General features: G+C 33.1%; 1 protein-coding gene across 2 annotated transcripts in view; it reads left to right on the top strand.

The window, feature by feature from the left end:
• The window catches only part of sdcbp2 (syndecan binding protein (syntenin) 2), a 16840-nt gene continuing 3887 nt past the window's right edge, over window positions 1–12953 (top strand). Inside the window, exons 1-8 of one of the 2 annotated variants that reach the window (XM_054771006.1) lie at window positions 1–196; window positions 3512–3563; window positions 5653–5770; window positions 7293–7393; window positions 9241–9402; window positions 9863–10038; window positions 12079–12250; window positions 12330–12421. In XM_054771006.1, the coding sequence (XP_054626981.1) occupies window positions 3513–3563; window positions 5653–5770; window positions 7293–7393; window positions 9241–9402; window positions 9863–10038; window positions 12079–12250; window positions 12330–12421 (872 nt within the window). In that variant the 5' untranslated portion in view covers window positions 1–196; window position 3512. Of the gene's footprint in view, window positions 197–3511; window positions 3564–5652; window positions 5771–7292; window positions 7394–9237; window positions 9403–9862; window positions 10039–12078; window positions 12251–12329; window positions 12422–12953 lie in introns of both variants that reach the window. The other variant, XM_054770997.1, reaches the window with a different exon arrangement.

The raw sequence follows: 12953 nt of genomic DNA on the forward strand, positions 1-12953 counted from the left end.
AACGTCGCTGGTCGGGGTCCACACGAGCTGGAATCCAAGTGTGACGTCACTTTCCGCGAATCCCCTTCCTTGAACGACGAGAGCGAAAGAAAGGAGCACAAAAAAAACCCAAACAAAAACACACATTGAACCGTTTGATCGCCGAGGACTTTTATTTGAAGAACAAAGCGACGTCGTACTGAGTGCTTGATTCCAGGTGAGTGTTCCTGTATGAGGCTAACGGTACATGCTAACGGTACATGCTAGCTGCGTATGTGCGTCACTTGAAATTAACATTTAGCCACAAAGAAAAATATCGCCCCTTTTTTAAAACATGTAACAAACTAATCGAGAATACCCAAAGTATCAAATGCGTGTGATCGTGTTGATTGTAAAGAAAATCTTCTAATTTCCTGTCTTAAACCATAGATTTAGTATTTTTACTTCCTGTTTGTGTCATTCATCATCCTAGTTATCTATCTGCGTTTCCGGTCTAAATGCATGCTAAAAACGACACACATTCTTGGCTCTCAACAAGGTTTCCAGTCTCAACTTGTTTTTTTCCCACCGGTAAACTCTGCCAAGAAGAACAAGAACAACACGGCTCAGCTCCACCCACGTTAATCCCCTCTTTTACATTTTCTTTCCACGGGAAAACAAGCAACTTGCTTTCTACTGCACAAAAAACACCAATATGCAACAGCAACAAAAAAGGGGGTTGGGGTCTTATCAGTGATGAGAAATAATAATCAAATACTAATTGTGAATGGCGTGCTGTATTCTACAGTGGCCACGGGGTGGCAGTGATTGTTCACTGAGACAGGCACTAGACCCCTCACTAAGGTTCCCGTGGGAGCACATTTACTGTGACACTACTCGAGCAGGAGTTTTATTTTCGTCTTAAATGTCTTATTTTCACTTATTTTGTCTACTACGTTGAGGAATAGGAGTGTAAAGGTGACTATAGGGGTGTTATCATGTTTAGGGGGCTCTAATAATGATAAAAAGCATATTTAGGAGGTGGAAAACAGGTTTTATATGTCTAATATGTCTTATTTTCTCTTATTATGTCTACTATATTGGGTAATAGGAGTGTAAAGGTAACTATAGGGGTGCTAGTTCATGTCTAGAGGGCTTTAATAATAAAAAAAAACATATTTAGACGGTGGTAACCAGGTTTTGTACGTCCTAAGTGTCTTATTTCCTCTTATTATGTTTACTATATTGGGTAATATGAGCGTAAAGGTGACTAGAGCGGTTTTAGTTCATGTCTAGAGGGCTTTAATAATAAAAAAAACATTTAGACGGTGGTAACCAGGTTTTGTACGTCCTAAGTGTCTTATTTCCTCTTATTATGTTTACTATATTGGGTAATATGAGCGTAAAGGTGACTAGAGCGGTTTTAGTTCATGTCTAGAGTGCTCTAGTAATGTTAAAACCGTCTTTAGAAGGTGGTAAACAGGTTTTCTATGTCTTAAGTGTCATATTTTCTCTTATTATGTCTACTATATTGGGTAATATATTGGGTAAAGGTGACTATGGGGGGGTATTTCATGTCTAGAGGGCGCTTATAATGTTAAAAAGTCTAATTAGAAGGTTGTAAACAGGTTTTCTATGCCTGTGGGTGGCCAAGTGGTGTCATCATAGTACAATATACAGCTTGTGTATTGCAGTATAGATGTCCAGTGTGCAGAAAATGACACATATTGTCTAAACAGCAGGTTCTATACTGTAATACAAGCTGGACGCTGACCACCTTTTTATATGTGTTCATTCCAAAGTCTTGTTTTTCTTCCACGCTGTGTTGTTGTGTTCCCAGCATAAATAAATGTGCCGGTCACGCATCTTGTGATTGTGACGCTTGTGATGTGATGATGATGATGATGAATCATTTTTTAAAATGTATTTATTTGTGTCATCTTTTGCTTTTTGCTGAGAAAGACACGAGTGTGCCGTGATGTGACCGATCTACAGCGTAGCACTTCAGTGTCTTTTTTTTTTAACTTAAAAATTTTATATTTTTAATTCTTTTTTTTTTTTTGTATTGATATATTTTTGTGTTTTAAGTTTTTAAAATTGTTTAGTTCCTTTGTTACTTACTACCTTTAAAACTTGAAACATGTTTTAATTCTGTTTTATTTTTTAATTCTCTGTTTTTGTTTTGTATTTATTTTGTATTTAATTTTTTAATAGTTTAGTATCTTCAAGTGAGTTATTACTTAAGTTATTACTATAAAATTGTATTGATTTATTATTCATATTTATTATTTAGTTTTATTTACTACCTGTTATTACTATGAACTTATTATGTAATGTATGTGCTTTAGTTACATTCCTTCATTTTTTATGTCAGTTTTTAAATAGATTTGTGTCTCTAAGCAACTTATTACTTAAGTTATTACTATACAATATGTATAATTTACATTTAATTCAGTTGAATTTATTATTAGTTATTACTATGAATGTATTACTTAATTTAAGTATTTTTTAAATTATTATTTTTTTAAATATAGTGTATTTAAGTGACTTATTAAGTTATTACTGTAAAATCTTATTATTTATTTCTTATTTATATTTATGATTTATAAGTTTCATTTACTATTAATGTCTTACCTAAGTGCTTAAGTTGCTTTTTTTAAATATTTGAAGTAGGTTAGTGTCTATAAGTGACTTGTGGGATGAATAGTAACGCCAACATGGTGCAAGCCTGTCAGCTGACTTTCGCTTCCTTTTTCTACCCGCCCTCATTTCCTCTGCCTATTTTTTCTTTAGCTTAACATTTTGCTGTACGCCTGGGTGGCCAAACGTTTTCCTCCAGCGAGGGCCAAATCATGAAATATGAAAGGATGCAACTTTGCCACTTTCATATTTTCATATGCTAAGAAATTATACATATTTTTTAAAAAACTGCACATTAGTCTTTGTTTTTTCCCCTTTTTTCTGTTTTTTCCCCAAACATTTTAACTTTCTTGTTAAGTCATTTTTACACATTTTCTTTTCCTAATGTTTTGACTTCATTCCCACAATATTCCCACATTATATTTTGACGCTATTTTTCTCAATATTTTGACTTTATTCTCGTGAAATCACAGCTAGAATTTACCAATTTACCAGAACAAAGTTGAAGTAGTTGGACATTAAAAAAACAGACAAGAAGAAAGAAAAAAACTTGTAACATGATAAAAAAAAACCCCATATCAACAAGTTGTACATTTTTGGAAAATTAGGTTGGTGTAAAAAGTTATTTTATGGGAAGAAGTTCTAAATATTACAGGAATAAAGTTGTTATATTCCGAGAAAAACATTTATGAGAAGAAAGTTGAAGTAGTTGGGAGAAAAACACAGCAGAAATGGAACAAAAACAGCTATAATTTTAAAAACACAGCCAAAAAATGGAAACATTTGCAGTAATTTTACAAGACTAAAGTCAAAATATGACGAGGAAAAATGTCTTAATTGTGCGTACATAAGATTGTAATATTTATGGGGAAAAATGCACTGCAGCAGAATGATGTGTTGTTGTGGTCTGCAGGATGTCTCTGTACCCATCCCTGGAGGACCTAAAGGTGGACAAGGTGATCAAGGTAAGAAGAAAGATGTCCCAGTAGTTGTCTTGAAATGAGGACAAGATGTCTCACGCTCAGCAGCTGGCAATGCAACGCTAACGGGAATGTTCCGGTGCCGACACGAGGTTAAAGCCGAGCACACTTAGAGCCTTTTTAATAATGCACCATTTGATGTGTGTGTGTGGGTTGTTTTCAATCCGTGGTCTTGTTGATTCATGCTTCCCGACCACTCCTGTCTCTTATTTCTGTACATTTCACTCATGCTGATTCATCTCCAATTGTTGTATTTCTGACTGACTAGCTACCATGAAAACATGACAACTAGGCCATAATTATTGTCCTACAAATGATTGCCGATAAGCGATATTAATGTCAACATTATTTTGAGAGCATTTTTTGTTGAATGTAATGAGAAAAAAGTGGCAATTTTACAAGAACAAACTCGTAATATTATACACTAAGTCCCCAACTAACGAACACAATTGGTTCCAGACGACCGTTCTTATGTTGAATCGTTCTTAAGTAGGGGAAAAGGTAATATTACCAATGATATAGGTACTACATGTACGTGTATACATATACAGTATATGTGTATGTATGTAAATATGAGTTTGGATGCAGTAGTAATATTAAACGAGGATAATTTAATGGAAAAAACAATAATAAAAATGATATAATAATACGTAATGATAAATGTTATTTACCTTTGAAGAGGAGTGGCCGAGCATACATCGTGGTGGTGGTGGAGGAGGAGTTATTGAAAAAAAGGACAAGTCGTCGTCGTCGTTAGACTCTTCTAAAAGAGGTAGTGTTCTGTGGGTGGTGTAGAATTAAGCAGGCCTATTAACTCTTCATAAACTTTAATCACACGCTCTGTCCCGGTTGTACAATTTAGCTTTCCATTTAGCTTTACACTCTATCTCCCCAGCGTCTAACACTTCATCTGTTGGTCTCATTAGCTCTAAGGCTGCATTAGCAGTGTCACAGTGCCCTCTACTGGTCAAGCATGTACAGTAGCAGTATTAAATACTGATTGAGTGACAACAAGGCAAAATAAAATAAAATACAGACCAGTCGGCTTGTGTTCGTATCCGTGAGTGTTCACTAGTCGGGTGTTCGTAAATTGGGGACCTAGTGTAAGTTGAAATATTAAAGAAAAAGTGTTTGTTTTTTTTCCAAATATGAGAAACAAACAAAACTACAGATTTGTCATTTTTGGAAAATTAGACCACCGCATGGTGGTCTAATTTTCTGGGTTCGATTCCTGGGTTTTCTCCGGGTACTCCGGTTTGCTCCCATATTCCAAAAAACGTGCCCGTTAGGTTAATTGGCGACTTTAAATTGTCCATAGGTATGAATGTGAGTGTGAATGGTTTGTCTATATGTGCCCTGCGATTGGCTGGCGACCAGTCCAGGGTGTACCCCGCCTGTTGCCTGAAGTCAGCTGGGATAGGCTAACCGCGACCTTAATGAGGAGAAGCAGCATAGAAGATGGATGGAAAATGAGGATGCTCTAATGTTATGAGGATGAAGTCAAAATATTACGGCAATAAAGTCATAATTAGATATACCTTCCATAAAGGAAGCAGAGTCTGAGGACACGAACGCTGACAGTTCCATCACCGTGGCTGAGGTATCTGGCGTCGTCAAAACACTCCTCAGTGGCAAAGCTCCAGGGGTGGACGTATTTCGCCCTGTTTTCCTCAAGGCTCTGGATTGGATTGGTCTGGGTTGAAACTCTTAAAGTGAATGTTTGTTTACAAGTGAGGTCAGGGGCAGGAGACAAAAAGGGAGGGCTTGATTTGCTCACCCGCACAGTACGGGTAATCGCATCTAGTTTAGCGTTTTTTTAAATGATCAGTTATCGGAGCTATTTTTAATGTTATCGGATTTATCGGTATGATGTCGTAATTCTCTCATAACTATCATGCATCCCTAATTTCAACATTGTAGCGCACACCTAACACAGGAAATATGCCTTTTACTGTTATTTTTCACTGCCAAAAGAACAAGATAGACGTGTTTTGGTGTCATGAACACTTTACACACTATGTTGTGAAAATGGTCATTGGCTCTAGCATCGCTTCACTGTTGGATTGCTCTTCAGGCCCAGGCCCAGTTTGCCCACACCACCACCACCACCAGCACCAGCACCACCATGCCAGCCATCAGTGAGGTGGGCCACCAGCTGCAGCAGCCTGCCACTGCCGGGATGCCATCATCCAGTAGGTTCCATACACAATATCTATTCACCTTCTTCATCTTTTTCTGCTTGGGCTTGGCTGTTTTGCTCAGCTGAGGTGGTAGCAATAAAGTTGGCTCGACAATATTTCAGCTTCAGCGAGACACTAGAACCTCCAATAAAGTCAAAATATGAAGAGAAAAAAGTAGTATTCTAACGAGAAAAAAGTCACAATTTTACGAGAATAAACTCATGAAATTATGAGGACAAATATTTTAGTAGCGTAAAATTGAAATATTAAAAAAGGCATAATGTAACAAAAAAGAAAAGCAACAAATAAAGTTGTCATTTTAGGAAAATTAGGCGGCTTATGAGAATAAAGTCAAAATATGGGAATAAAGTCATAATTACCAGAAGAATATTTACAGAAACAAAGTTGAAATAGTTGGAGGAAAAAACAGCAGAAATGGAAAAAAAAGCAGTCATTTTACCAGAATAAAGTCAAAATATAAAGACAGTAAAGTTGTGTCCTAATGAGAATAGACTCATAATATTATGAGGAAAAATAATTTTGGTAGTGTAAAATTTGAAATATTAAAGAAAGAGTGTTTTTATTTTAAGTCTTTATTGAGAAACACCGAAAACTACAAATAAAATTGTCATTTTTGGAAAATCGGGTTGCGGGAAAAACTTTTAATTTAATTCTTGTAAATAATTTTACGAGAATAAAGTCAAAATATTATGGTAATAAGTCATAATTACTAGAAGAAAATTTACAAGAATGTACAAATAGTTGGAAAAACCCCCCAAAAAACAACAACAGCAGAAATGGGAAAAAAAAACAGCTCTAATTTTATCAAAATACTAAGCGACAAAAGTCGCAATATTTTGAGAATAAACTGTATAACGTTGAAATATTAAAGAAAAAAAGACTTACAAAAAAAGTCATAATATGAAAAACAAAATTAAGTTGTAATTTTTGGAAAATTAGGCTGCGGAAAAAGTTTTAATGTTATGAGAATAAAGTCATAATTACCAGAAGAATATAAACAAGAAGAAAGTTGAAATAATTGGTGAAAAGCCGCCGAAAATGTAAAAAAAAACCAGCTGCAATTTTACGAGAATAAAGTCAAAATATTAAGAGAATAAAGTTGTCTGCTAACAAAAATTTGGGCAATTTTCAGAGAATAAAGTGGTAATATTATAAGGAAAAATAATGTAATTTTAGTAGCATAGAATTGAAATATTCTCATAATTATGACTTTTTTGTCATAATTATGGCCTTTTATCTGATAATTAGGACTTTATATAGTAATTATGACTTTTTATCTTGTAATTATGACTGTTTATCTTGCAATTTTGAGTTTTTATCACCTAATTCTGACTTTTTTTGTAAGTATGGCTTTTCATGTCGCAATTATGACGCTTTATGGCAATTTAGACTTTTTATTGCCAAGTAGGAGGTGTGTCCTAGTATAAAATCAAAGCTTTATTTTGTTGATGATGATTTGAAATGTACGTAAGGATGCTTTTGGTGATCATGTGTGTTTGTGTCTGTGCTGCAGGCTTGTACCCTAACCTGGAGGAGCTGGGAGAGTACATGGGTCTGAGTCTCAACAGTGACGAGGTGCAGAACAACTTGGCCTTGCTGCCTGTGGCCAACAACGTAAGCAGGAGAAAACAACTCCACACTCTGTTATGCTATGCTATCCCACATGCTAGCTAGCAGCAAAGTCTTTCACAATTACGCAAGTCACGTGACTCTCACCGAAAACCCATGCAGCAGCATAATCCACCATTTTTATGGGCCTCTCTCACTTGCTAATCTTTATTGACTATTCACATAGGACGTCACCCCCGTCATTAGGATAAACGATTTTTAAAGAAATACCATCTTTGTTTATGTAATGTATTATACTGAATATGAAATATTCTGTAATTATTATTATTTTATATTAACATCATTGGTTTGATTAAAACCTATGAAAAAATACAATATAGTAAAAACTATATTAAAAAACATTTTTTTAAATACAAATAATTAAAAAGATAATATAAAAATATTATTACAATTAATTAATTAAAGTAAAGTGCAAAATATATTAATATTGTAAAATATGAATATTCTAAAAATAATTATAAATTATACAAATTAATACTATTACTATGATATAGTATTATAGTATATTATAATATTATAGTATTAGATATTATATTAAATCATATTAAATCCTGTGAAAAATGCAATAGTTTATAAATTGCATCAACAATTATTAAAAAAGCAAATACAAAAATTAAAAAGATGGACTATAAAAAATAATATGCATACTATTTAAAGTGTGGTTAGATGTAAAATATATATAAGCTTATGAAAAAATACAATACAGTACAGCAAGATGTCCAGGTGGTCCATGATGGGAAGCGGTCACACTGCCCATTGGATTGTCTCCCAGCTAATCTGTTAAAAGATGTTTTGATGAGCAGTGGGCCCTATTTTGAGGCTAGTCAGTGCTATAGGTTGTGCCTCCATGCATACAGACTACAGTGCAGCCACTTATTAAAAAACACAATTTGCTAAATATTATATGAAATATTATATTAAATTAAATGAAAAATACAATATTGTATCAAATATATCAAAAATGATAAAAAAAAAACAAATACAAATAATTAAAAAGATAGAATATAAAAAATAATATGCATGGCATTTAAAATGTGGTTAGATGTAAAAAACACAATATTGCAATATTGTATAGGCTATTGAAAATGATAAGAAAATACAAATAAAATAAAGATGCAAAAAAAATCATTCAATCCATCCATCCATCCATCCATCCATCCATCCATTTTCTATACCGCTTCATCCTCATTAGGGTCGCGGGGGCATGCTGGAGCCTATCCCAGCTGACTTCGGGCGACAGTCTGACATTCAATCTGATGAAAAATACAATATTGTATGAGCTTTATTAAAATGATTTAAAAAATACAAATAATTAAAAAGACAATTTAAAAATATTTTGATTGTAACATATGCAAAATATTACATTCAGTCCTATTAAAAATAAAATATTATATAAACTATCAAAAATGCTAAAAAATAAATAAATAATATAGATAAAATATTGTGCATATTATTTAAAATGTCTGGTTAGATGTCAACTATTAAATCATATTAAAAAATATTATATAAGATAAGTAAAAAAATACAATAATAATAAAAAAAATAGATAAATTATTTAAACTCTAAAATCTCATAATTTCGGCTTTTTATGTTGTAATTATGACTTTTTATCTCATAATTAAAACATTTTATCTCGTAATTTTGACTTTTTATCTCATAATGATGACCTTTTGTCTCATAATTTCAAGTTTTTATCTCATTATTATGACTTTTTCCTCCTAATTATGACCTTTTTATCTCTTTCGTATGTCATAATTTTGACTTTTCCATTTTTTTTTTGACACTTTTCAATGTCTAAATGTTCCTCTCTCTCTTTCTCGCTCTCCCAGCAGGTGGCGGTGCCCTCCTATTCGGGCGTGGCCGGGATGGTGTGTCCCGTGACGGGCTCTGACATGGGCATCAGGAGGGCGGAGGTCCGCCAAGGGCTGCGGGAGATCATCCTGTGCAAGGACCAGGACGGCAAAGTTGGACTACGCCTCAGGGCCATCGACAACGTGAGTCATACCCATATTCTATTCTTACATAGTCTTTCATATCACATTTCACATATACTGTAACTAATCATACTTTCGTCAATTACTATCATTTCAAAATAGATTTTTAAAATTACATTTCTTTTTAAATGAAAATAAAACTATGTAATCATTATTAAATATTGAATAATATGCAATATAATGCATTCAATAATATAGTGTGATTGTAATACAATACGTTACATAAAAATAAAAAGTATTTCTTCCAAAGAAAATGTAATAAAATAAATAATAAAAGTAGAAATAGCTTGTAATATAATAAATACATTGAAATCGGACTATTGTAGTTAATTTGGCAATATACAGTAAATGATGCTTATTGAGCAAAGAGATATACTGTATATATGATTCATGTAGCATAAGGGGGCTATGAGCATATGCCTGGAGTGTGGCATGTGATTTTGGATTTTCTTTTGGGCAGGGAGTGTTTGTCCAGCTGGTGCAGGCCAACTCCCCCGCTGCCTTGGCCGGCCTACGTTTTGGGGACCAGGTCCTTCAGATCAACGGCCACAACTGCGCCGGCTGGAGCGTGGATAAGGCCCACAAGGCCCTGAAGGCTGCGGCCGACACCCGCATTGACATGGTGGTCAGGGACAGGTGAGGCTTGCTTTCTAGTCTCAGTGGCGTTGGTGGTCTTTGACCTCTCACCTGGAAATTTGTTGTTCACAAATAATAATAACAATAATAATAATAGCATTGCCAGACCGTCACAATATTAACACAATCTTGTATGCAGTATATACTGTATACTGTATACTGTATATATACAGTATATACTGTACCATTAGCATTCTCCCATACTTTTAATATTATGACTTTATTCCCTTAACATTATAACTTTTCCCCCAACCCAGTGTTCCATAAATAACAACTTGTATTTTGTTTTATTTGTTTCTCATAATATTATGACTTAAAAAAACGTTTTCATTTTTATTTAACAGGTCAACTCTACGCTGCTAAAATTAACATTATTTTTCCTCATAATAGTCAGAGTTTATTCTCGTAAAATTGCAACTTTTTTCTCGTTAGAATAAGACTTTTTTCTCTTCATATTTTGACTCTATTCTCGTAAAATTATAACTTTTTCTGCAAAAACTTTATTTGTTGTTTTGTTTGTTTTTCATAATGTTATGACTTTAAAAATGTGTTTTTTCTTTAATATTTGAACTGTATGTAACTAATCTGACGTTATTTTTCCTCATAATATTACGTGTTTATTCCTGTAAAATTCTCATTAGAATATGACTTTTTTCTGATCATATTTTAACTTTATTGTAGTATTTGCCCCAAATTTTTACAAAACTTTATTTGTTGTTGTTTGTTTCTCATATTATTCCGACCTAAAAAAAATCATTTCAAAAAAATATTTCAACCTTACTAATCTGATACAATTATGACATTATTCTTGTAAGATGGCAACTTTTTCTTATTAGAATACAACTTTTTTTTCTTGATATTTTGACTATATTCATGTAAAATTACAGCTGTAAATTTTATTCATAATATTACGACTTTATTTCCATAATATTTTCACTTTATTCCCATAATATTCAAACTTTTTTTCCACAACCTAAACTTCCAAAAATTCCAACTTTATTATTTTTTTGTTTCTCATATTATTATAACAAAAATAACTTTTGTTCTTTAATATTTCAACTTTATGCTATTAATATGACGTTATTCTTCCTCTTAATATTATGAGATTATTCTTGTAAAAGTTTTCTCTTTTTTTCTCTTCATATTTTGACTTTATTCTTGTAAAATTACAGCTGGTTTTTTTTCATTTCTGCTGTTGTTTTTTTTCACTATTGTTTCACTATTTGTTTTTTTCACTATTTAAACTTTCTTCTTGTAAATTTTTCTTGTAATTATGACTTGATTCCCATAATATTTAGATTTTATTCTTGTAACATTATAACTTTTTCCGCAACCTCATTTTCCACACTTTATTGCTCGTTTTGTTTGTTTCTCATATTATTACAACTTAAAATATTCCGACATTATTCTTATAATTACATTATTTGCTTATTAGAATACCACTTTTAGAATACAGCCTTTTTTCCTAATATTTTGACTTTATTCTTGTGAAATTACAGCTGTTTTTTTGCATCTCTGCTGCTGTTTTTTTTTTTAGCTATTTCAACTTTCTTCTTGTAAATTTTCTTCTTGTAATATTATGACTTTATTCCTTTTATAGTATAACATTTTCTGCAACATGATTTTCCAAAAACAACAACTTAATTTGTTGTTTTTTTGTATCTCATATTAGTACGACTTTAAAATATTTCGACTTTATGCTACTAAAATGGATGTTATTCTTCCATAATAATATTACGACATTATTCTTGTAAAATTGCCACTTTTTCCTCGTTAATTACAACTTTTTTCTCCTTATATTTTCGCTTCATTCTAAAATTACGGCAAATTTTTCAATTTTTGATTGTTTTTTTTTTTCTCAACAAACTTGAGGTCCCCTCGGAGCCTCAGCAGGACTGTCGCACTATTACATTGTACAAGCAGAGAATATGAAATGACTATTGATATACGTTTAATGTAAGCATGAGGCCGCATTGGTGAAGGTGTGTATGTGTGTGTGTGTGTGTGCGTGCGTGTGTGTGTGTGTGTGTGGGTGTCCAGGCCATTCCAGCGCACTATCACCATGCACAAAGACAGTTCAGGCCACGTGGGTTTCATCTACAAGTCTGGGAAAATCACATCGCTGGTCAAGGACGGCTCTGCGGCTCGCAATGGCCTACTGACGGAACACTACATCTGTGAGATTAACGGGCAGAATGTTATCGGACTCAAGGTGAGGCCCTTTTTAAGCATCTCTACTATGGAACACCAATCAATCACTCAATCAATCAATCAATGCCTTCCAATTCCAGGATTCCCAGATTAAGGACATTCTCAGCTCCTCCCCGACCGCCATGACCATCACCATCATGCCCAAGTTCATCTACGAGCACATGATCAAGAGGTAGTAACACGGCTCTCACGTCATTTCAAATATCAGAAAGTCATATTTCTCTCATAGGAAATTGTGGACAGTGGATTCATCTGTTCCAGGGTCCAACTGTGACCATCCATTAAGCTTTATTAAACGTACATGCGATGATTTCATGGGACATTTTATCATTCAAGTGTAAAAAGAAGTCAACCACTGTTAATAATAATTGAAATACAAATAGTCTGTTCCAGGGTCAAACTGTGGCCGTCGTACAAGCTTTATTAAAAAAGTAAAATAAATAAATACAATAAAATGCATCAAATAAAAATATAAACAATAAAAATGAATCTAAATAAATAAATACTCATTTGAAAAAAAATATTTAAAAAAATAAAAGCTTTATTAAGCTTTTATGTTTTCATTTAACATTACAACATTTATAATTGTTATTCAAGTGTAAAAAGAAGTTAAACCACTGTTAATAATAATGTAAATACAAATAGTCTGTTCCAGGGTCAAACTGTGGCTGTCCTATAAGCTTTATGAAGTGTACAGGCAGTGT

This window comes from Dunckerocampus dactyliophorus, chromosome 1 (assembly GCF_027744805.1).
Source record: "Dunckerocampus dactyliophorus isolate RoL2022-P2 chromosome 1, RoL_Ddac_1.1, whole genome shotgun sequence".
Classification (NCBI taxonomy): domain Eukaryota; kingdom Metazoa; phylum Chordata; class Actinopteri; order Syngnathiformes; family Syngnathidae; genus Dunckerocampus; species Dunckerocampus dactyliophorus.